General features: G+C 46.8%; 1 protein-coding gene across 1 annotated transcript in view; it reads right to left on the minus strand.

Annotated features, from left to right (window-relative positions):
- Window positions 1–116: 116 nt before the first annotated feature.
- Window positions 117–25,733, minus strand: part of AFF2 (AF4/FMR2 family member 2) — a 276,600-nt gene continuing 250,983 nt past the window's right edge. The window contains exons 15-22 of the mRNA XM_032475102.1: window positions 23,029–23,251; window positions 17,788–18,083; window positions 17,150–17,213; window positions 13,782–13,918; window positions 9,787–9,858; window positions 9,373–9,466; window positions 7,323–7,375; window positions 117–630 (exon numbers count right to left, since the gene is read on the minus strand). Of these exons, the coding sequence (XP_032330993.1) occupies window positions 339–630; window positions 7,323–7,375; window positions 9,373–9,466; window positions 9,787–9,858; window positions 13,782–13,918; window positions 17,150–17,213; window positions 17,788–18,083; window positions 23,029–23,251 (1,231 nt within the window). The 3' untranslated portion in view covers window positions 117–338. The remainder of the gene's footprint in view (window positions 631–7,322; window positions 7,376–9,372; window positions 9,467–9,786; window positions 9,859–13,781; window positions 13,919–17,149; window positions 17,214–17,787; window positions 18,084–23,028; window positions 23,252–25,733) is intronic.

A 25,733-nucleotide genomic window follows, 5' to 3' on the forward strand; every position in this document is an offset into this window, starting at 1 on the left:
GAATGCCTGCCACGGTACCACGCACTCACTGGCGCTGACGATTATAATGAACGTAGAGGGCCTTCATTCCACCTCCCCTCTCCAAAAAAAAAAGAAAAAAAGCCAATAGTGTCTTAACTAATTTGCAAATCATTCTTTTTTGGTTTGCTCTGTTTCTCTGTGTTGATCCTTACCATTGAGTGAAAATCTGAAACAGACATTTATCAACACATCATAGTTCAGATTACTTGAAGCTCAAAAGGAGAACTCCATCCCAGGCCTTTTTCACTCTCTCAGCAAAAACCGGTCACTGTGTCAGCCCTGAGCTAAGCCCCTCTGCGCCGATCTAGCCCTGCAAATCAGACAGACAGAGAGAAGGCCCCTGCGGAAAGCTCAAGGCCCTTGAAACAAGTTGACTCCACCACGGCCTGTGAGCAACGAGCAGAGCAGACGCGCGTACCTTTGTTCTCTCTTGTCAGTTTGTCGGCCATGTCCCAGTGCTCGTAGCCCCGTAAGACGTTGCTAGTGATGTTGACGTGGCTGGCGGCCATGTGGTGAATGCGCTGGGGGATGGTGACCGGGCCGTTGTTACAGTTCCCCATGGCGTTGATGGGAGAGACGTTGTTGAGAGACACCGGGGACGGGGTGTTCCTGGGGAATGGGAAGAGACAGGCCTTGTTAGGATGGTCGGCAAGAGTGACAGTGCTGCTGTAGGCCTCCCTCGTCACACCGGGACCTCATGCGGACACGATTTGCCACAGTGAGGTTGAGCACAGTGAATGTACGTGAAGCCCGAGTGCAGTGGAGCCAGCGTTCGCATCCCTCTGACTCTTCTCAGAGGAACTTCCACAGCTTTTGCCAACACAGTAGCTTTCTCCAGAGGCCCCGGCATAGAGAGAGCTTATCATCACCCCATTCCTGCCTCATCAGACCAACCCACACAGGGCTACGGTGCCAGGCTGTGAATGAGCCATCCTTCTCCTTTCCTAACTTTAAACACTGAAGTCTGACTGTCTTTGGCAACCATGGGTGACTCCATGCATGTTGCTACTTTGTTTTAAAATACCAGAGAGAGCTGGGTGAATCTTCCTCTGGCATTAATTCTACCCACAAACATAGCTCTTCCTCTGAATACATATAGCAAGTCTTCTGATGTTGCAGAGGAAGAATCAGCTCAGAGCTACGATTTCTCCACCTGCTGCCAGAATGGATATTGGCAGTTAGAAAGGCTTGATGTGCGATATTGGTCTATTATCAAAGCATTTTGTGGAAACCACGATGACACTTTGCTCCAAATACAGTTGTCACAATAAGCAAAGTGCAATTCTTAAAAGCCCCCCAAGGAGCACTATTAGGGAAGCTGGAGAAAGATTCTGAATACCTCTTTAGGTTCTTTAAGACGTGCTACGGAATGGCTGTTAATTGCTGACAGTTCACCCGCACACTGCTTTGTAAAAAGAAGTCTTCGGAGTCCTACTTGGGGCAGTACCAATGTCTGGAGGTAGATTTTTGTTTCATTCTTTAAAATCAGCAGGAACTCGCCTGCTGGCTGCACATCGCGTAGAGGGCCTGGACTGAGGTCAGGGACAGTCCCAGAGTCATGGGTGGCTGCCTGTGCCCGCGAGCAAGGTCCATCCACACCCTCGGCCTCCTGTTCTCCTTCAGCCAGGCTTTGAACGATTGCCCAGGCAGATGCACCACTTTCTTATGATTGAACATTTTGGGGGAGTAAAAGAAATTGGGGGAAAGCTGTGTCTGGGGCTGAGCCTGCGTGCTTCCTCCTCCTTCCTCCGAACATATCCTGCACATCATCAGGAACCCTCTTCCACTCCCCCGACTTGACTGGCTGCCTGTTGGCAACTACGTTTCCAGGGTGGCTGTATTCCTCAAAGTCAAGCCCTGCCCGTAGGGCGGCCGTGCACCCCGCCAGGCTGCACACACCCAGGACTGGAGGGACTGGCGATCACCACGTACCAAAATGCAGAAGGGGGGCTGACTCAGTCCGGGAGCAAGTCAATTGATACACTCGCCCGAGACTCACACAGGCTGTGCTTACAGCCATGGGAGAGCTCTGGTCCATCCTGCGAACAGAATGTGTCTTCTGGTATGTTCTGCTGTAAGGGGGAAAGGCATTCCCCACACTTGTTCTGCACTTGTCTGGTGTAAGACGGTGGGAAGATTTTCCTGCACTAACGTTAGAGATGTTTTGATAGTTCTTGATGGAAAGATTTATTTTCAAGGTGGGGTGGGGTCAGGGGGATAGCTAAGCTCAAGGATCTGGGCACAGAAGGCTTAGTTATGACCAAAAAAAAAAAAAAAAAAGCAGTGAATGCTGGATTCCTTTGTCATGGCAGGTTGCAAATGCTGTTTTCTAGTCTTTCCCCAAGTGATGGTCACTAACCCTTAAATGTCAGTTTACGGCAAGAAAGGAGCATGTCCTCATCTGAAATCGCTAGAGAAAACTGCAAAGGTGTCAGTGTCACAGACATCGAGAGGGGGGCTGTGTGGCGCTGGGAAAGAAGTTCTGGAATGGCAGGGGCCGGGACTCTAACTCGGCCTTGCCGTCCAACTGCCGTGAGCTCCCCAGCACACCCTGCCCCTCGCCGGGCCCGGCCTGGCCTGCAACAAAAGGCTGGATTCGGTGATTTCCAATCATGTCCAGAAGTCACAAGGGGAAGCAAGTCACCTCTGGTTACCTCGTATATTCTGAAAAGGCCTTTCAGTTGATGACACCGGAGTGCTATTGAGGGGCTTTCTCTCCCATCCACTCCGCTTTCTGCTAAATAGTCGGTGGCGGAGGCAAGGAGAGCAAGGGCACGGGTCCGCGTGCGGCCGCGACCGCCCTCCCGGCAGGCTCTGCGAGCTGCCTTTTCTTGGAGCACATCTGCACACCGCATCGCACCGATGAAGTAAACAAATCATTAAATAAACAGATCAAAAGCTGCCGACGATGCTGGGCCCCTGGCTAACAGAGGGCTGCTGCGGCGCCCATCCCGGTGTGCCTCCAGCCCCGCGCGGTTCTCCGCGCGGCTTGGGCCTCACTGTTCTCCTCTTCTGTGGGCCTGCTTGTAGATCGTGTCCTTTTCTTAACACGTCCGTGGCATGTGGCCACGAGTGCGCACACAGCAGCGAACGCCTCACACCACTTCCCGCACGAGCACCCTTGGCCCCCACCGCCCTCCCTCGCCTCCTGGCCGCACTCGCCCCCTGCTGTTCCTGGGACCGGCTAGGCGTGCCCCCGTTGGGGGGTGGTCGCTGTCCCTGTGCTTGGAATGAACTTCCCCCAAGTATCTGCATGGCTTGCTCCCCCATGTCCTTCCCTAATGTCCCCATTCAAGATCTCCCTCCCCCGTGCCCACCAGCCCTTTCTATGCCCTTTCCTTGCTGATTTCTGCTGTGACATTTGTCTTCTAGCATATGCACTTTTTTTTTTTTCCACTTTCTCCTTCAACAAGAACGTGTCACTGAGGAGGGCAGGGGTCCTTGTCTACTTCATCCGGTGCCACTCCCAGCACCGAGAACAGCGCCTGGTGCACATGCTACATACTTAATGAATGCCAGTTACATACATGAATAGCCTGCCCTCCAGCTACTCTTCTGTTATTACTCAGTATCCATTACTTATGCGGTGCTCGGGAGAGGGAAGACGAACAACGCAGAGCACAAGGATAGGGAATACGTTTATAAGGTGCCTGGCAGAGTGTCTCATACACAGCAGGAGCACGATAAATGTTTGGTAAATAAAAGAATGAACCAGGTTGGGAGGGGGGTAGAAATAGCTCAGTGGTGGAGCACATGCTTAGCATGTACAAGGTCCTTGGTTCAATCCCCAACACCTCCATTAAAAAATTAACAAACAAAAGAATGAACGGCCCCTATTGAAAAGAGCAAACAGTCTACCAGGGGAGCAGAATCCATTAATTTTTGGGATTCTACGTTAAGTGCCAAAAGTGAAGTATAGACCAAGAGCTCTGGGAGTTCTAGGGGCAAGATCACCTATGTTTTCTAACTCAAAGAGGGAGCAATGACAACAAAATATGCCAGTGGCAGCAGCCACTATTTGTTAAAGTCACTGTACGACAAACACAGTGCTCTGGGCTCCACCGATATTATCTGTAAGCCTCGGGACAACTCCGCGGGGGAGTTTCTGCCACCGCTGTTTCACAGGCAGCAAAACAGCTCAGAGAAATTCAGCTCCCTTTTGAGGGCCACATAGCAAATTGGTCAAAGAGCCAGGATTTGAAAGCAGGTCTGTTTTCCTCCAAAGTCTATTTTCCTTCCATTCCACCAAGTTACCTCGAAGTCCTACCCTTGTTCCACTAAAGGTTTCACTTGACATGGATGCCCACCCCGACCCAGCCTTGAGTCCACATTGGCCTGTTTCCACTGCTCTCCCCAGGCACATCCCACGTTCACACCGGCACAGCCGTCCCTAAGCTTGGGAAGAACTTTTGCCTGATGGGGATGTTCCCTCCAGTGACCACCGCTCTCCTCATGATCCTTTTACTGGCCAGCGTCCCAAACAAGCAGTTAGCCCTTCCCTTCCAGCCCTTTCAATATGGCGTCCGCAGCCACCTGTCCACTGAAACAGCTCTTCTAAAGGCTTCAAATGGCCTTCTTTCCTCCTTCCACAGCCTTCCTGGCCGTCTTTCTTTTTATTCTCTCTGGGTGACATCTGAGATTGCTGCCCAGCCGTTTTAAACGCTCCGCCACGTGGTTTCCATGACTCTCTACAGGGGCCGGTGAGCTACAAATGGTCGGAAAAGATGAACATTTGCAATCACTTGGATGAGAGGGAACACTAACTTTGAACCCCAATTAAGAAAAATGTTCTTTTTTCAAATTTCCATTCTTCTCCTTAGTAGACTTGTATTATAAAACTTGTACTTAACTGTTATCATATTCTGAATTTCATCAGTAAGATTTTCGTGGAAACTTGTTTCCTCCTTTATTCTTTTTACATAATACCCTCGGTTTTGTCTCTTGGCCGGCAAAACCCCAAAATGGACTATCCGGTCCTTAACAGAAAAGGTTTGCCAACCCCTGCTCTTTGCCAAGCAGCTCCCACGATCAGGGTCAGGGGACGCTGCTTCTGGATGGCATCGTGGATGAGATGACATCCCTGTGTGGGCTCGGCTGCCCTCATTCCCTGGGAGAAGCGGACTCTAGTCTTGCTGGCAGAGAAACCCCCCCGGCCACCCAGGGAGGCCTGGGCTCTCATTCCCTTGGGCTTCCACAGAACCTTGTCCGTACATGTCACCTCCCTCTGCCGGACGGCACGCTTCTGGAGCGCAGGGATCGCATGAAATTCAGCTGGGTCCCTGGCCTCTCGTGTGGAAATACACCCGAAGTGTTTGCTGAATGAACAGGATGTAACCCCTGGGTGACCGTTTTGAGTTGTCTCATTCAAAACCTCCCTGGCTTACCAAAGAGAGTGTGCTTTCTTCAGACAGAAGCTGCTTTAAAAATCATTTTTCAGGAGGCTTTTCATGTGGCTTCACAAGCTTAGAATGTGTTTGAGTTCTGTCATTTTGGAATTTAAAAAAAATTTTTTTGCCCAATGATCCTTTAATGGCTGCTTACCTGAACTTGCCCTTGCTTTACTTTGTGCTCAGAGAAAATAGCTTTCTCTGGGCCTTTCAGTAGTTATTTTTATTTTCAGAACTTCCAGAGAGAAGCGTTCTTTTGCTTTTGTTCATCAATATAAGAGTAAGACCTAATTCAATCATTTCAACAGTACGGTACTTCCTTTCAATAAGGTAATTGAGTTAATGTATAGTTTTTAACGGATCTGTTCCCTCACTCTGAATGTTTTTATGATCTCCAAGTAGAGTTCACAGTCCCACTGCTTTGGAGATATTTATAAAGCGGCAAAGGAGATTATGTCACTGTTGAAGAAACTGTTTTGATCGGAGACAGAAGAATTTTGAAACGATGAAAAATGGAGAAAGCAGCTCTTTGCGAAAGGCTGTGTTCACGGTCATCTCATTTCCCTTCCCACTACTGGTGGCAAGGGGCGGTGAGGGAGGTACTGGAATCAGAGGAGACACTGACGCTCCAGCACAGACGCGCAGCACACAGCCAGGGCTGAGACAGGACTGGGAGTCAAAACTACCCTCTTAAAAGGAACATCTCTTCAGATGAGCCTCAAATGTCATCGGGCCCAGCCCTTTCATTGTAGAGATAGAGGAACAAACCCAGAGAGAAGAAGGGGCTCTTAGCTTTCTTGGGGAGCTAAGGGCAGCCTTGGGACCAGGTCAGTGGTTTCCCGGCTCCCATCCAACTGCTGGAGGGCAGAGCTGCCCTGAGCAGATACAGCTCTAAGGACAGCCGCAGGGTGGGTGAGTTCACAGAGCCTCAGGTCAGCATTATGCTGGATGCTTTTATATTTTAGGCCAGGGTATTTTATTTATTCATTTATTCATTTATTTTTCGTTGAAGTATAGTTGATTTACAATGTTTCATGTACATAGCAAAGTGATTCAATAATATATGTGTGTGTATATATATATATCATTTTTCAGATTCTTTTCCATTATAGGTTATTACAAGATATTGAATATAGTTCCCTGTGCTGTATGTAAGTCCTTGTTGTTTATCTCTTATCTCTTGTTAAGCTTGAACTCCTAATTTATCCCTCCCCCTGCCCTTCCCCCTTTGGTAACCATAGTTTGTTTTCTATGTCTGTGAGTCTATTTCTGGCTTGTAAATAAGTTCATTTGTGTCATTTTTTTAGATTCCACATGTAAGTGATATCATATGGTATTTGTCTTTCTCTGTCTGACTTACTTCACTTAGTATGATCATCGCTAGGTCCATACATGTTGCTGCAAATGGCATTATTTCATTCGTTTTTATGGCTGAGTTAGGTCAGGGTATTTCAGTATTAATATAAAAATCATCATGAAGGCTGAGATAATTGGCTGACTAAGTGCCTTCACATTTTCAGCCCTATTATGCCTTTGGTTTTATTAAACAGCACTTACCACATATCAATGAATATTTCATGGGTCTTTCATTACTGAGTGAATCATGGAAAAATCACTGCAGTGGAGGTAACTTTACCCCACCTCCCTGAAATGGCATGGTGCTTGCCATCTCATTAACAGATATTTTTATGGCCATCATTTGACTTAAAGATCAGATAGCTAAAGAAATTTGGAATTGCATCATGTTAAACTTTTCTGTCTTGCCATTAGCTGACACGTGACTAGACTTTTGTGTGCTCCCAAATTACTATAGTCTCAGAATTGACCTTTGCTCCCGAGTTGTCAATACAAAATATTTGGGGGTCTATTCAATCACTGATTTTCATGAGAAAGCAATTTTCATAAGATACTTACTTTCCATTGCCTACCCATGGAGATGGTATCTGAGTGACTTTTGAAGCGTTTTGCTAAAAAAGAGAAAGAGAGAGGGAAATGAGGACATCTATTTTGTGTTTTATTAATTCAGAAACAGATGGAAGTGTGATTCCGAGTGCATTAATATTGATTGCAGCATTTCGGGATGCCTCCTGTTTCGTTAGCAGAGCTGGGATGTATGTGCACGTCAGCACACCACGACGCACACTCGATGAAAATAGCTGGTTAGGATAATTAGTGGGCTCCAATCAGGACCATGAAAGTCACTTGATGAAAGATCTTATATACTAAAAGGCCCAGTGAAATCAGACTCAGTTCTCCAAGAAGTGGTTTAATTATCCTCATCTGAAATTTATTCTGCAAAACAAGCTCTTCAGAGTACAGACAAGCTTTTCACCTTTAGTTCCAGTTGCAAACTTTTTCCCTGGGATGCAAGGTGAAATTCCAAGAACTTGCCAGGACCAAGCAGCACTTTGTGTGCGTGTGTGTGAATCACCTTGATTTGCTATTTTTACATGCAAATCCTCGTGACTGACAGTTTTCTCTGTTTAGCAGTGCAGCTGGCCCAGGGCTGCATTCTTTGCCCTCTGAAGGGCTGGTTTAAAGAATGGGCCTCCTCTGTTTTCGTGGCCATACACTTGTGGAGCACAGAAAAACCTGACATTCAGCACCGCCGCAGAAGGACAGCGATCGGCTCATTATAATAGCCTCACCAAGGCGGAGCCTCCAGTTTTGAAGCTCAAAGCCCAACACACTGCCAGAGGAGTGAGCTACTTAACACCTGCTCGGTATTTTGCGGTGTCCTGAAAACTACACAGGGCAGGCTGCAGGGGACTGATAATAGGGCTGTGGTCCTCAAAGTGAGACCACAAGACCAGCAGCATCCAGCAGCATCTGGGAGCTTGTTAGAAATCCCTATTCTTAGGACCTGCCCTGGACTGGCAGAATCCAGACACCTTTCCAGAGCACAGGTTGACCATAGGCACCCAGTCACAGGCGGCTTTGCATTTGACCCTGTTCACCTCCACCAGCACTGGTTTTATTCTGGACACCACATAATAGCAGAGCAGGGGAACTTGCTCTTTTTCCCAACCGAGTCAGTGTCCTCACACAGCTGAGCCCCATCCCTCCCTGGGTTCAGATGTTTGATGTAAGGTCAGGATTGGATTCATTTCAAACAACTGCTTTGGTGCAGTGCGGTCATGTGGTCTCATGCACTTAGCAAAATAATAATAGTAATAATAATAAGATTGTCCTTTTCTTTCAAGACCTGCCCAGCAGGAGCCTTGGGCATCCTGCATTCTAAATCATGCCCAGCATAGGCGGGCAGAAGCAGCAGAAGCCCCACAGACCCTCAAGCCAGTGACACCTGGTACAGTGGCCAGGCCTAGTGCCAGACTGTGGCTTGTGGTTTTCATCCAGCTCGTTCCTGCATTTTGGTATTGCATTGGTGGTTGAAATATCTTTTTGTGCTTGCAAATTCAAAACTTCAGCCCCCTAGATAATGGATTGGTTTATTTATTGTTTGTTTCTTTTGGTAGCCAAAGCACTCAGTTGTCTTAAAGTGCAACCACTGTACTCCAAGACTCTTCACGGCCAAAGGGCTCCCAAGGGTATGGATGTCCCCTCAGAGCCCAGGGTGGCAACAGTGACTTCTGTCCTGGCTGAGAAGTTTCTGGGCTGGCATCTCATTAAACAAGAGACTGAATACAGCCACAGCTGTGCATGATGGGGCAGAAGGCATCAGGCCCCTGACTGCCGCCAGGAGGCTGCCCAGGGCCGTCTGTTCAATCCAGAAAATCACCAGGGGACTGCACTATTATACCTTCTCTTCCTGGAATCAAATCAAACCTGAGCCCCAGAGGAGGCGGGGAGGGCCACGGCCGGCCAGGACGAGGGAGGTTAAGCCTTGGGCAGCAAGAACCTTGACATTTAATAACATGCCCACTGTGTCTCCTTGTGATTTAATCACTGGGGTCTATGCATTATCCAGAATAGGGGTCTATGCATTATCCAGAATAAGGATTACCTTAAAATACTCCATCAGGGATCTGGAGTACTTCATAGCATGGTCCTTCTTCAGTTTGAACATCCGCAGGTAGAGGAGCGATAAGCACCTGTAGCTGTGGGGATGCGGAAAGGACCACGTTAACGCCAGCGCTTAACGAAACCTACAGACTAGAATGTGCTGATTCACGGTTATTGAGGAACGTAAGTGAAAAAAGAAAAAAATTAAAAAGAAGGAGTAAGCATTAAAATTCCATCTTGATAAGGGTAAAAATGGGGAGAGTAAATGTTTAGTCAGTGGCTGAAGAAATCCATTAGTTAACCTTTAATAGGTTAATGGAAAACAAGAATATCGATCTGGGGTAAGCAGCCTAAGTTGAGTTTTCAAATCCTTCCGCGACCTCTCAGCTGCTTCCTGGTGGTCCATGACACTTACCAGAGGACTGCCAGCTTTTTGTCCCCATCCGAAGCCAGGGGGCTTGCAAAGTTCTTCAGCCTCATCGCATACCTTTGAAGAGAAAGGACAAGGTCTAGTGGCATCTGTCGGACCCTTCAGGAAGTCCCAAAGGCACTGGCATGCTCATCACCGGAATGCGCTCGCCCCACATTTGCTCTGGGCCGAAGGACTGAGAAGGGTATGTGGGCAAAAGCATGCTCTCCCAAAAACATGTACAAAATGATGACCACAAGAGTTCCACAACGGAAGCTATAGCTCTGGGCAACTGAGCGGAATCCGGAGCCCATGTCTGAGGGCAGGACTGTGGAGTTGCTGTGGGTTTGGCACGCGCAGAAATGCGGGAAAAGTACTGCTTCTAAGAACACTCTAGCTAAACAACATTATTGGCTTCCAATGAGGTGGACACAAATGTCAGTCTCAGTTGAGTTTTTGACAGATGAGGTAAATAACACAGCCGTGTCTGACGCGCGCGTGGGGAGGACTCAGGCACACCGTCGCGAGGGGCTTTTCTAATGGTTCAGGTGGGGAATGTTCCTCCAGGAAGTGGCTTTGTTTTTTTAAAAGGAAGGTCACTTTTACAGCATGTCAAGGTCTGAGTGCCCCTAATTTATGGTGCTTGTATATTATGTCTTTCCATTCTGTTTAATTGTTACTGTTCACACTGGGGTGATCAAAGGTTGAGTAGTTCCCAGTTTTTTTTCTTCGAGCTGAGCATATTCCATTCTGGGCATTTAGACTCTTGAAAATCAATTCATTGCATAAAATCAGGGTCTGAGCTTTAATGCAATTTCACAGGTTCTTGTGGTGGGATAAGTAACGGAGTTCAGTGTTGCAGAAGGAAGTTGAAGATGTGCAGGCAGCCTTAGATGAGTTCTGCTTTCTGAGAAGGCGGTGGAGAGTCCGCAGCCTCCCCAGAGCGCCAGCGCCCCCTGTCGCCCCGCGCTCCCTCTTACTGTGCCAGTTCCTTCCAGCGAACATTTTGCAACAAAAGAGCCTGGGCACTGGGTAGGGGTGTGTCCTGCTGCTGCCGTAGTAAGCAGGAGGATTTGTATTACGTCACAAACCTGTCTGCGGCGGTTAGGTCGCTGAAATGTCAAGTCATGGGGATGCCTCGCTTGCTTTCACAAATACATGTCTACCGCAGAGGCCCAAGGCTCAGAGCAACGATAATTACTTGGATGGAAAAGAATGGGGTGATCTCTCTGTAGCCAGCATACCATCAGGGAGAGAGTAATAAAAATCTCTTCTACATAAAATTATGCTACTAAGAACTATGCTCCTTTTACAGTCACCCTCTAATTGCAATCACTGTTGCTCCAGTGCTTTCAATGGACCAGAAGACTTAGATGCTTTAGCCCATTTTATTCCCAACTGAAATTTCTCTCTCCCCTAAAACTATACACACGTAGAGAAAATGTAAAAAATATACATATGTAGAGAGAGGACACACACAAGAGTGCACACGGCACTGGTGCAATCTGGGAAAAAAAACCTGATGAAATTTGAGTAAGGTGGACAGACTGTGACAAGCAGTGTCTGTGTCCCAGCTGTGGCCCTGGACCACAGCTTCGCTAGACGGTACCTGGGGGGAAATGGAGGGAAAGGTACACAGGGACTTTCTGTATCATTTCTTACAGCTGCAAGTGAATCTACAATTATCTCAAAATAAAGTTTAAAAATACTGACTTTAAAGTGAATGCCTGTAAATTCTCCATTGATTTTCACCAGGTTCCACTGAAACATACTCCTATGGGGAGTAGACAAACTATCACGTCATGGGAAAAAAAACTGTGCTTAGAGAAAAAGAAAAAAAATGTAAATAATTAATGGAAAAGAAGTGTTTTCCAATGGAAATAAATATTACTCAATGATTCACATTGCATTGTTACCAAAAATGAAATTGATTTTTCAAAAAAAAATTTAAGCTGTCATTGATTTTGCACATTTTTATTTAATTCTTTTTTTGGGGGGGGGAAGGAGTGGGTAATTAGGCTTAATTATTTATTTTTAATGGAGGCACTGGGGATTGAACCCAGGACCTCATACATGCTAAGCATGCGCTCTACCACTGAGCTACACCCTCCCTGCCTTGATATTTTGATTTTATATTTTGAGAGCATGTGTTTTCCTAAAAGAAAACAGGAAAACAATATACACAGGGAGGGAAAACACCCATAATTTCATCCCCAGTTACAGTCATGAGCTCATTTCCCTTCTAGATCGGTCCACATGCTTTTCATGCTCAGAAACGTAGAGTGTATATAAGTCTGTGGCTTGCTTCTACTTTCACATCATATTATAAACATTTTTGTGCAGCTTCATAGTTTCCATTACTGTTGCATTTCAATGGCTGCAAAGTCTGTTGAGTGCACTACGATGCAATGAATTACCCTTCTATTATTGATTATTTGGTTTGCTTCTAATTGGGTGCTATGATATATGCTAAGCTGAACACTGTACAGATAACTCGTTCTACTCTTGGAATTATTTTCTCCAGTACAGGAAATTCAAATTTCTGGAAGTTGAATTACTGGTTGAAAAGATATGAATGCTCACTGGTGTAGGTTTTCCTACATGATGCCAAACTGCCATCAGTTCCCACTCCCATCAGCCAGCGAGGAAGAGGCCCAGGTCGCCATGACTGTGCACGCGTGCTCATGCTAGGCAGTAACGTTTTCACATTATCTTGTCAATTTAAAAAGTGTCTTTCTTTAATTTGCATTTGAGGATGAATAGAAGGCATGGCTTTCCTCCATGTTTTGTTTATTAATGGTCCCCCTCTTTTTTGCATCCTTACAATTTTTGCCAGGAATTTCATCTTGTGCATCTTTGAAAATTGCAGGCAGCCTCGAATAGACACGGAGAAATCAATTTCCCTTTAAAAGCTACAAACGGCGGTGGCGGCTTTCACAGGGCATAAAGTAAGTCTGAGGGACACCTCGCACTTTTCTCAGAGCAGCAAAAAGCCAAAGATGGCTGCCTGGCCTGGCAAGGAAGGCTGGCGCTCTCCTCATAATCTCCCCACTTTTGTGGCTTTAACTAAATCTTCTGATTCTGTCTAAGCACAGTTTTTTTTTTCCTTCTTCTTTATAATAGTTCTCCTTCTTTTGGACTTTTCGAATGCTTTCCTGGGAAAATATGCATGCTAAATGTGTCCAATGTTTGTCCGAAGGTTTAGGTACAAGCGTCCTCAGATTTGTAAAGTTTATTGCAGATGGGAGGACACACAAAAACCAGGCCTGGCATCATCGATCCACTGAGCCAGAGGTGGCTGGGACATAAGGGCCCAGCAGGTGAAGGCGGCATCAGAAGCAATTATTTAGTCCATCCAGCGAATGATGGTGCTTATCCACTATTCAGAGGTGGATTACAGTATTTTACAAACATCTGCAAATTACTAGAAAACACTAGAATGGATATCATTTTTTCTCTTTCTCTCATCTCTGCCCTGCCCGCTGTTACCACTTTGACTGCCTCCCTCAAATTCCAGATGCGTGAAAAGTGGACTCCACACCTGCGGCTGTAAAAGCTGACTTTGTGTTGGAATAGTGCCCCTCCCTTTTTAATAACTGAGGCAGAGATTCTTAGAAAACATAGTTTATAACAGAAATCCCAACAGCGCTGCTATTTTTGAAGGATAAAACTGCGCTTGGACAAGACAAGTGTTGGGGCCATACAGGGAAGGCACGGTGCTTTAATTCCACCCACCGCCTTTCCAGCTTCATTTTATGAATATCGAAAAGTATCACACTCACATTATAACTTCTGAAGGGGCTAACTTCCAAAAGCAGTGTCCAATCAATTATAAATTTTCCATGACAATTAATCAAATGGCAAGAGCTAATATGATGACTTCTAAGAAGAGGCGGCCTTGGACCAATCATTACTACATGGAAATGATATTTTCGAAAACCACAGCAGCTTGTAATTTGGACCGGGAAGAGCGTGGGCAGAAGGCTGCAGGGCGCACTGACCTGAGGAGCTCCACGGTCTCAGAGTACATGGTATAGGGAGACTTCGCTTCCAGGGGGTCGCGCTCCATGGCATTGCCACATTCGGTGAAGGACAGGGCTGCGTCGGCATAATTCACGGCTTTGCCAAATTTCTCGAACTGAAACAGGAAGGAGACTCATCAACACGCTCGCTCCTCTTCTCTCCTTCACCTAAAGGGCTGGTTCTCAACCCAGGGCAATTTCACACCCCGCCCCCGGGGAATCTTCGGCAATGTCTGGAGACGTTTTTGGTTGTCGCCACTAGGGACAGGGGGCATCTGGTGGGCAGAGGCCAGAGATGCTGCTAAACATCCCCCAATGCACAGGATGGCTCCCACCACGGAGAACTGCCCAGTCCAACAGTGCCAAGGTAGAGACATGGGGGGGTATATAATTCAATACAATTATGAATTTGTATTGACAAGGATGCAACCGATTTAAGGTTCTATTGTCGTGACACTGAGGCTGGCCGAGAAGAGAGACCTGCAGCCAAGGAACCGTGTCTGGGTGGTACGACTGTTATCTTTTTGGTGGAGCAGAATCCTGATCACTGCCTCGACTAGTTTCTACGACTACATTGACGAGACTGGTCATCGTCCTGTCCTCCAGACAGAGCTTTCAACGAAGCTCTGTTTTTTATAAGCCTCCTGGACCACTAATACACCCAGTCCTTGCTTGGAACCCTTGGTGAGCACATGAACCCCACGGCCAGGAGAAAAGCACCCAGCTAACGCTATTGTCATGGAAACCGGCAAGCTGCAGCGTGACTGTTGACAATGATCACATCACTTTCATTGTAAATGATGGTCTGAAGCAGTGTGTCAAAAAGCCCCAAAATATAGCACTACTAAATATTTTAGTTTAGTAAAATTTTACTGCAAGAGGTTTTAGCACTGATAATGGTCCCGATTAAACTGACTTTTTTTTTTATGTGTAATGAATATTATATATGACACTTTTATAGTGAGGATTTTATAACAGTATTTAACATTATCAGTTTTTGATAGCTAGACGTAAGAATTCCACTAATACAGAATTTTACGGGAAAGAACCAATATAATGCAGATTTAGCTGTTTTAATTTTCGTGTATACCTTTTATCAAAATATTTTCTACGCAACTGTGAAGGCTTCAATTCTCAAAATGGTAGAGTAGCTGTCTCTAGCCAAGGATTAAGTACAACTATAAAATGATGAGTTACAGGTCCTGCAGAATTGCTTGTGGTAAATGACTCTCTTTACAATAAATGTTCCCCGGCTTTTATGTACTGCAGGAGTTCTGTGGTTTCCTTTCTGTAAGCTGTTGTGGAAAAAATATCGGTTTCACCCAAATTCAAAGTGATTTTATGAAAACCTACGTGTATATATGGAAATTCTCTCCTTCTCTTGCCTTACAAGATAATTTCCTTCGGGCATGCTGCTCTGAATGGCTCTCCCATGTGGAAATTAAGCTTTATTTCCTGATTTTTGAAAGTGACTTTTCATTCACAAACCCAGAGCTGGAAGGACCCTTAAAGATCACCTGGCTCAAATTTCTTTTCCCTGAGTCTGTTTCCGCGTTCATAAACTGAGGGGCTTAAACTCCAAGGGAGCTTCCAGCTCTCACATAGACATAAGCCCAGCCAAAGGCCTCTTCCTCTAAATGAGAGTTTCTCAACCTTTTCTTCATTATCACCCCTACCCCCACCACTGAGGTAGATTTTTAGATATTTTTTTCACACCCCATTGAAACTTTAATACTAACGATTATCTCCTGATGTGCTGTGACCCTGTGGAGGGTCACGCATCGTTGCAATATCTGAAATTTGTTTCACCCGCCAAAACCAAATTTTGCCCCAATGGGGGCAAAATCTCCCCAAATGGAAAATGCATTGTCTAAGCGGATTAGATCATCAGTGAATCTGGGGGACACAGGAACACAGCCCTGGAAGGTGGCAGGTGATGTCGAGTCTTAACCATCTGTGTGTATCTCTGTGGCTGATTTTTCTCAGTGCTCCTCCTGTCACCTACATGGTCTCACGCATGTGCCCTGGTCTCATCAGCTCATGCACCAGCAGGGCAAAGGCTGTGTTCTTTTGTGTTATCCCTGTGTCCCCTCGCCCTGATGGTGACAGCAGGCGGACTTCAGAGCCCTTCTGCACTGCTGCGGAGTCGAGGACGTCTTGAAGGCCTTTCAGATCTCTTGCTGCCCTTACAGTGGTCACAAGCACCGTCTTCCCAGCATCCCTAGCGGAGCTGGCTCCCAGTCTGCCTTGTCATTTTCGTCTGCAGGAGCAGGGACCATTCCCACCACGGAAAGGTCAGTTCCAGACAATAGCTGAACAATTTGGATGACAGCGGGAAACCAACAGAAAGGAGGGAAGTGGCAGATGCCAGGGCCATGGGCAGTGATGTTGGCCACATGCAAGTCATGGCGCAGAGACCGTGCTGGTCCTGCTTTACAGCCATCCCAGTGGCAAACAGCACCGGGCCGCTAAGTCCCGGCTGGACACAATGTGATGATGGAGAAGGTAATTTTTTTGAACCCAATGGAGGGGGACTGACAGCTCTAATTGTGCTGGGCTTTAGTCAAAGGCGAGGAGTTTAAATTTAGGGCCTTCTCTAAGGAAGTAGTTCTCGACCTTGGCTGCACTTGGGAATCACCGCTTTAACAGCCAGGCCTGGGTCCCAGTCTCAGAAATTCTGATTCCATTTCTCTAGGGGTGTGGCCTGGGCCTCAGGGCTATTTTAAAGCTCCCCAAGTGGTTGTAACACACGATGGAGACCCCTTGATAAGAGGATCAATCAAACAACTGCACGCGCTGGGCTTCTCCCTGGTCCAGGCAGCCAAAAGCCTTGGAGGCAGCGGGGCCGAGCATCGTGGGGAAGCCAGAGAACAGAGCTGCCTTTCTCTGGGCAGGGGCTGAGGCTGGCTGTGGGCCTCACTCTGGAACCAGGAAATCACATGCAGCAAGAAGCTGAGTGTTTTCTACAGACCTCGGTTTCCCCGAGCCCATTGTGGGGGCCACTTAACTGGCTCTCAGCCAGTTTGGGTTTATTGGAACCCAGGGGAGCTCCCACCTTCTCAAAGGCAGTGTCAAAAGTCATTTCAAAATCACCGGAAGGACAGAAGCAGGATAGACCACTGAGTTTCTGAAGCTGGAGCAACGGGAAGGGCGGGAAGACCAGGCCTGGCAGGGCGGTTCGGCGCCGAGGAGTCGGGGAGTTACAGCGCTGAGAAGGCACCGGCTCCCACCTCCCTGTGTCAGAGCAGCAACGCAAAGGCTCGAGACGCTTGTAGAGTGCCTTCTCTGTTTTCCATCGAAGCATAATACCGTCATGGGAGGGAAGTGAGGGGAGGAAGCAAACCTACCAGTGCGTCAGCTTTGTGCTTCAGCTTTTTAGCCTCTTGCATGTAATAATCAGCATTGTGAACCCTGAACAGACAAAACGAGCTCGATCAGAAACTGTCTCATCTTTTCATTAAAAGACTAAACGGTCAATATATTTTTTTGGCTATAAATCCATGCTTATACAATGCCTTGAAAAGGGGCAGATGAATGCTGTCAGGCATAAAATACCCGACCTGGAAATAATCCAGTAAATGACACCTGAAGTGCATCATGGCTCATTAGGATAAATGAAAACATCCTCCAACCCCGACCATTCCAGTTGCCCAAACAGATCCAACAGAGCCTGGCTGTGACCGTCTCTGCTGGCATGCCGCTCTACTACCTGAGGTCCCGGGTAAGAAAGGGGGACCGAGCAACCTAGGATCAGCACCTTCCTCTGGAGACAGTAACAGAGCTCCACAACTAAAGGGGACCGACGGTGGTTCCTGGCGGGGACACAGGTGTGTGGGCGGAGGAGGAATATATTTTTCAGGCTGTACGAGCTGCTGCTGAGGTCTTACTTTGGGTGACACGTGCATGGTGCGAGAACAGCCATTCTGCCCCCGCCCCCCGTTCACCACTCCCAAAACCAGTCCATGAGAATCTGGGGACAACATACGAGTCATCAAAAGTGAGCTTGGGTCTCCGGACACTGGTGGTGCTGCTGGACAGAAGGGGCAGGGCCGCCCAGGATGTCATCTCCAGGTGACTGCTATCCATGAGGCCAGTAGTGATGGTAGAGGTGATGGTGGAAATGGTAGTGGTAGTGGTTGTGGTAGTGGCCGTGGCAGTGGCTGTGGCAGTGGCTGTGACAGTGGCGGTGACAATGGCAGTAGCAGTGACAGTGGCAGTGGCAATAGCAGTGTTGGTGACAGTGACGGTGGCAGAGGCTGCCTTTCTTGGAGTGTCTCCCTCCTGGGAAAAAGGACAACAAAGAGCTTCCATTAGGTCCAGATTTTTAGAACATCTTTTCTTAGATGCTTTGCATGTCAAGCACGCTAGGAAAGAAGCCAAGAGAAAAGAAAACCATGCGCACAGCTTGAGGATGAAGAGGTGACCCTGCTGTATACTGTGGACTCTGCGAATCACCAGCTTTTGTTCTAGGACGGCACCAAACACCAAGCTTGTCTGGGGCTTTGATTCCACAGCCCCCTCACCCCGGTGAGACAGCCACTGGCAAAGGTCCAAACCCAGCAGGGGATGTGAGGAGAGGGGAGGAATGGGAAAGGGAGGGAAGCAGAGAGATTGATTGATTATCACCCTGGTGAGCATGTTTTGGAAAAGCGACCAGCCCAGAAACCGTCTCGAGGGTAAGAAAAGTCCTCTAGTCACTCTGCAAAATGCCAGATCTAGGGCAGCAAAATGCTAGCACACCAGTCAGTGCCCTGGGACAGAGACCGAGGCTGTCCTTCTGTTCATGTGACGCCTTGACTGGTTTCTGGCTAGGTGATGCCACGTGAGTGCCTCTTCATTTTGAAGTCCTGGGCTAGAGAAAGTTCATTTCGATCAGGTCAAAAATCAGAGGAGTTGGAGATTCCTGAGTTTCCCTCTGAACTGTCATTGCCATGGAAAGAATGGGATCCAGATGAATAAAGTCAGCGGTAGGGTGTGTCACAATGTGTGACACAGTATGTGTTAGGAGACCACCTGCTGCGCCAACACGGCTGACTCTGCCCTCCCCACCGGGCGACTTCGGGGTGCTCCTGGTTCTTCCACCTCTGTCTGCTTTTGCCGCAGTGCCTCTTCCCCCTGCTCTTCTGAGTGGGGATGTCCTTAAGGTCGGTACCCCACAACATCAATCCTCAGCACTCTTCTCTCTTGACCTTGACAGCACTGGCCCGTCCGCTGTGTGCTGGCACAGAATTGACAATAAGCAGGTAACTCCAGAAAGGAAACTTCCATCTTACCCTCTCTCCAACCCACCAGACCTGCAGTGCCCACTTCTGGAGAGTTCCACCAAGATGGTCCATGAGCAAATCAAACTGCTCTGAGACCAAACTGAGAGCCAAACCGGCGCCCACTTTCTGTGAATGGCAGGATGGTCTTCCCCGTCACCAAGGCTGGGTTTCTCTCCATCGGTCAGGGCATCGTGGTCACCCCTGGGCTGGGTGCACTGGAACCAATGTCCTCCCCACCTCGCCTTCCACCCGAGCTGCTCGGCTGTAAGCAGCCTTCTATATTGAAGTTCTGTAAATTGGTTCATTTCAAAACCTGATAATGCTCCTGAAACCTTTCTGAAAGCCACTGCTCTATTTCATCTCAAATTCCCTCTCCATTACGCTTATCCAAGCAATCACAAAGTCCTGTTCATCTGTCTTCTCAGTGTCTCTCAAATCTGTCCCCACCTCCTCTGACGCCTCAAAGTGCAGTCCCTCATGGCTTCGGACAGAGACAATTGGACAGCCTCCTGGCCAAACTCCCGACCTCTGAGCTCGCTTTTCCAGTCACCCTCCATCTGCTGCATGCTAGCCTGAGCTTCCTGAACCGAGCTTCCTGAACCAAGCTCCCTGAAGTTCATTGCCTTGCAGCCAAGTGCAAATCCAAGGCTGAGCTCCTTTGCTGGTGGGTAAGGCCCTCCGTGACCTGGCTTCAGCCTTCCTGCCTCCCTCCCATGGACCTGCCGCCAAACTGAACTCACCCCGCTTTCTTCACCTTCCTGGTTTGGTTCCTGCAAAGCCTTGGGGTTGAAAAATCCTCCTCTTTGTTACTTTTCTTCACCTTGTGATAATTTATTGCATTTAAAATTTTTTAAATGGAGGCAAAATACACGTAACATCCAATTTACCATCTCAACCACTTTTTTCTTCCAGTTTTATAGAGATATATCTGACATACAGTGTGGCGCTATTGTCTTTGTAATCAATCTGTCTTTTCTCTCTGGTTGCTAATTGTTCAGCAATTTTACTACAGTGTGTCTAGTTGTGACTGGTTGCAACCACCGCAACCGTTTGTAAATGTCCAGCTGAGCGCTATCAAGCACATTCACAGTGCCGTGCAAAGTCCAGAACTCTTCGCACTTGCAAAACTAAAACTCTGCACCCGTTAAATCATATGTCTCCATCCTCCTCCCCCGGGTCCCTGGCAATTCACCATTCTAGTTTCTGTTTTGGCAAATGTGACCACTCTAGGTACCACATGTAAGTGGAACCATGCACTCTTTGTCTGTTTGGGGCTGGCTAATTTTATTCAGCATAATGTCCTCAAGGTTCACCCAGGTTGGAGCACATCTCAGAATGTCCTTCCTTTTTAAGACTGAATAATATTCCACTGTGTGTACGGACCACGTTCTGTTTAACCACTTCTCTTCATTTCTAACCCCCTACTTATCTATCTCAATACTCTCAGCTCAACCCAGCTCAACAAATGCCTCCTCCTCAGGAAAACTGCCTTATGTCTATGGCCAGAAGTGCTTTCAACATTTTTGGTCCCTTTAGAGATCTGAAAGGTCTGTCTCAATCCCTCCCCTAAGACACTGATCACCAGCTGGTCTGTATTTGAGTTCCCTGAGTGCATGCGTCATTGCTCGCCTTAGATTCAGAGCCCTTCGAGCACTGGAACCATCTCTGATTGACGACATTACTCCCCTCTCCGGGACCTGCTGCCCCACAGCCCAGCACTATCAGTGATTTGCTGAAAGCATGCCTGCCTGTCTTTATCAAAACGGTCACTTGAAATATAAAAGTCAAATGTGAACATGTCTTATATTCATGAAAGTCTTATCTCTTCCACTTCATCCTGGACCTTCTGATTATCAAAAATTCTCTTCAAGAGCTCATTCACAACATTGTAAATCAACTAGACTTCGATTTTAAAAAAAGAGCTCATGGCAATCAGTGGGTTGAGAGACACATATCTAGAAATAGTTATGATGATATGGAGAAAACAGATTAAAGTTCATCATGGATTTTATTCAACCCAAACACATAAAAAACTCAGAACCTTCTGAACTCCTAAGCCAGCTCCATGTTTCTATTGCCAAAGCCAGATGGCCCAGACCAAACAGTGGAGCCCAAGAGAGTGACACTTGTCTCTATGGCCAAGATGTGTGACAAGAACCCTGAAACACCATGTCCACCACACGCATGGCATTGTGGACAGTCCAGGCACTTCTGACTGGAAATGGTTCACTCATCCATCCATTGAGTCAATAGACGAGATTTCATGCATGGAATAGAGAAGACTCTAAGAGCACAAAATTGGAAACATTTCTGGAGCTGGAAGAAGCTTCCTAGATCATCTAGTCAGATCTACACATTTCATGGACTTGCTGAGCTTTCATACTTTGCCCAAGGTCACAGAACAGATTTGGTGCAGTGTTAGCACCATGTGGCACGCAAGTCTCTAAAACTTCCACAAAGTCTCCCAGATTTCAAGCCATTAATAGAAACAAGTAATGGCCAAAGAAGAGGCAATGGGTACTCAGTCCTATCATGGGGAACCTGGGAATTTCCTTAAGAAGGATTATCCATTTTTATGTGCAAATGTATCCATCCTTACCAGGTTTCCCCAGCAGTTTTTAGCTCTTGTGGAAATGACTTTCCAGAGATGCTCCTTATCATTGCCATAAGAGCATCTGTATTAAGCACCTAACTATTTGTGACACTGTACTAGGCACTGTAGGAAGACAAGTGCCTAGATATGATGTATGCCCCCCAAAAGCTTGCAGTAAAAGAAAACATCAATTGGAGTTGGTAACATTAATTACATTCAGCATGATAAATGGGACTGATAGTGTCATTACTGTTTAGAAGAGATGGTTTAATTCCGAACATTATAAATCAGCGTCTTTAAATGTGAATGCAAATATAATGTGGGCACACGCACATACAAATTTCATATGGAAAACAACTTTATAACAGAGCAATTGCTTTATATCACCAATAAAATTGACTTAGATATGTATGTCATCTAGTCAGCTCAGAGGATGGAGGAGTATAGACTGTGGTCCTTAAAGCTCAGAGGCCTCACGGCCTCTCATAAGTGTTAAATGGGTGTTTTGGGCTCAGCGTCTACCAGGTTGGCACCAGCCATCTGAAAACTCATTGATCTTCTCTCGTTCGCTTTTTATAGCACACTTAAAGGGGGTTAGATGTATATGGATGCTGTATCCGCATATATCTGCTTTTACATGAAAAGGCAGATACATTTCCCATCAATGTTCACTAGCAACACTATCACTCATGGTTTCCACGGTTCATGTACCTATACCTGGGGCGCGGGTAAACAGACACTGTGTATGGATGTCAAAAGGGACACAGATTCTCAATTACCTATGCTACTCGAGTCGCAGTGCAGAAGAACCAAAGGACTGGATGATCCTTTAGTTGGGCTTAGAGAATCACAGTTGTGTGATTTTAGTAACAGATTCACCTTTTAAGTTCCATCCTTTAGAGTCACTATTGCAAAACACAGTTCACACCTGCTGAGCTAGGTGGTGAAACGTGTAACTTGGATTTCCAGCCCCAGTTCTGTGACCTGGGGCAATTCCGTCCATTTATTCTTTCATTCAGTCAATAATCGATGTCTCCCATGTGCCAGATGCTGTGGTCAGTATTAGGGAAGTGTCCCCCACCCCCAAGATACGAAATGATTGAACCAAAGGGTGTCCAAGGACCCGAATCTCTGCATAACTACCTGTTTGGAGAAGTGAGACTGGAATGAAAAATTCATCCTAAGTTAAAATCATCAAGATTGGAAGTACTGGACAGTCTGTGTATTTGTGTACACACACACACTTCTATTTCCCCTCTGCCCCTTCCTCCCCCACCCCGCGACACCCTCACGAGGTCACGTCCAGTTAGGTAAACTGGGTCCACTTGTTTCTCCCTGCCAATGATCATATCTCTTCCAAGATGCTTACATTTACAGATATCCCTTTGAAAGTTGCGCAGAATTTGCCTTCACTCCTCTTAGGTTTGGTCGAGGTGATCTGTCCAATCACCGGGATGCTTTTGTCTTGACCGAAGGGACCATTACTGCCGCTGACGTTCCTGCGGCGGGGAGGGTCCTCTGGCAGAGGGGAAAGTGGAGGAGGAAACAGCTTTTCTTCTTTTCTTCTATTTGCTCTCCTGGATGAATTATTTCTGGATAAACAAAGAAGACACGGTGTCATAAAATTTCGTCTCTCTTTATCCTGATTTTTCCCAGGATGCTGGCACTTTCAGCTAAAGTAATATACTGGCTGATGGCCCTTTGCCCGGGGTGAAGAGAATATGTAAAAGCGCACAGAGGCACAGATACCTGTAGCGAGGTAGCCCTCCCTATAGATGGAGCTATAGATAAATGCAAACTCATATATCTAAGAGTAAACACAGGTCTTTGAAACAGAACTCCATGATAAATGTAAATGTCTGCTGGAGTGTTGCCCCAGTGTGATATTTGCAACCTTTCAAGATTACTGTTAATTAGATTTTTATGGAAAATCCAATGCAGACTCTAATCCTATCATTTTTTAGGCTGGTTCTTACTTATTTTGCCCTAGGACTTAACTGCCTGGTCACACAATAAACGGTACAATAAACAATTAGTGGAAGGGTATTTTCTTAAGAAAGATTATGCTTATACATTACACAGAAATTAAAAAATGCACTAAATACTTTGAGGACACATTGCAAATTGTATGTTCGAAATGTTCTAACCCAACACCAAGGCGTAATGAGTCCTTGACCTTCAGGAGTTTTTTCAAAAATCCATTTGAAAAATATTTTGTCATTTTGCCACAAGACATCTGCAGTCCTGGGAGCGCTCCTGTGCTTTTAACCTGATGTATCTGCCCGTTAAATGGGCATCATTGAATAGACTGAGACTTCAAATAAAACAGGACAACTGAAAGCTTATGCTAGCTGCTTAACATGGTAATTGGGCCATGGATTTTTATTTTAGTTACTGTCTTTGACTAATCAATGAAGATTACTTGAATTTTAATCTTTTCTTGAAAACTAAGATTGCACTGTGCAGCCATTTGCTTTTCATGATTATTGACTACAATTTTCAATAGCAAATTAAGTCAACAAGAATTTATGTTTTCCTCTTGGTCAATTTCAGGCAGTGTCTTGAAATATAGATTTACAATCTCTCAAAGCAACAAATCAAAGACGAACAAGCACTCCAGTGGCTTGATTTCCTGAGATGATAGAGGTCACTGCAGTCCCCGAGTTCCGTGTCTGCACTGCTGCCCAGATCTGCCAATTGTAATCGGATGTGTCATCTTCTCCATCTTCCGTGGCATACATGTGGTCCTCTGTCCATTTGTGTCATACAGCCACATTTTCAGAAAATTAACTCTTTGGGCCCTTACCTCAATTAAATTAAATTAAAGTTCATTACAAATTATTTGCTGATGCGTTTTTCAAATGCTTTGGCATGAAGAACCATTGTAAGACAGTTGTGACGCCTGCTGAAAATCATGGTGCAAATAGGGAGCAGGATGCAAGCCCACGAGGAAGCTCCACAAACATCAGGCCACACTGAGCATGATCCCCACGGAGGAATCGGATCTGGGGGAGTTTATCGAGAGAGGTGTCGAGCCCTGCTGTGGCATCTCCAGGAATGCCTCCTCCTGTCCTCCCCCAGCTGCCTGAGCGGGTGGGGTGGGGGGCTGCCACGGGGAGAGCTGTTCCCTAGAGGCAGTCAGCTTGCCGTTGGCTGCTACTATTGCGCAAGGCCTTCCCATCTGCCATCGTACACAGTACATGACACACGGTACATGATACGCATTGCGGTCCAGTGCGTATGACGGTGACCTGCAACCATGGGGCCTTTAATGACCTCCTGGGTGAAAGACACCAGGGAGCATTTTCTAGAGACCACCCTGTCACCACGATGGCTTCTTACTATGAGAACAGCTTTTGCTACCTTGGGCACCGCTTGTATAAGCCAGAGGAGGCCAGCAGGCAAAAGTCCCCCACTTAATGCCTCAGAGGCCCTTCTGATGGTTCCAGCTCCAAAGAAGAAGGCAGGAAGTCAGCAGGGCCTTTCTGGTGGACGGTGGGGAAGGCCAGCTGTCATGGTCTGGTGTGGCACTCTTTGCTAGGTTTAGAATATTCATTTAGAAAAGTGAATGTTGTCTCACAGACATTGCCAAAGCTTTAGTTTGAAGGGTCAACGAAGCACGAAGGAGCAGACAAGCTTGGGGAGAGGGCTCCCAGGAGATCTCCAAGAGGCCTGGCCTTGCTTCGTTGTCTCTCAGCCGCCGAGGTTTCCCCACAGACGGGGATTTGCCTGAGGAGCATCAGAAGCTGCTCAGCCCCCTCCTGGGTGATGAATGGGCTACTAGGTAAGCACTACTTTCCTAACTGCTACAAAAGCAGCAAGTCCGTAAAGGCCATGAGGTAAAACGCTATTTTATGAAAACAAATTTGAATGGTTAGACATTCACCTAAGACTTGATCATTTACCTTCCATGAAATGATAACAATGACAGATCACTGGGTCATTGAAGGGGCTCACAATGGGGACTGATGGTGTGGCAATGGCCCACAGCCCCGCTGGATTTTCCTTTTGCCCTCTGGTGGCCTGGCTTGAATAGATCAGAGCCAGGGAAACTGGGGAGGTACGGCTACCACA

The sequence above is a fragment of the Camelus ferus genome, chromosome X, assembly GCF_009834535.1.
Source record: "Camelus ferus isolate YT-003-E chromosome X, BCGSAC_Cfer_1.0, whole genome shotgun sequence".
Classification (NCBI taxonomy): Eukaryota; Metazoa; Chordata; class Mammalia; order Artiodactyla; family Camelidae; genus Camelus; species Camelus ferus.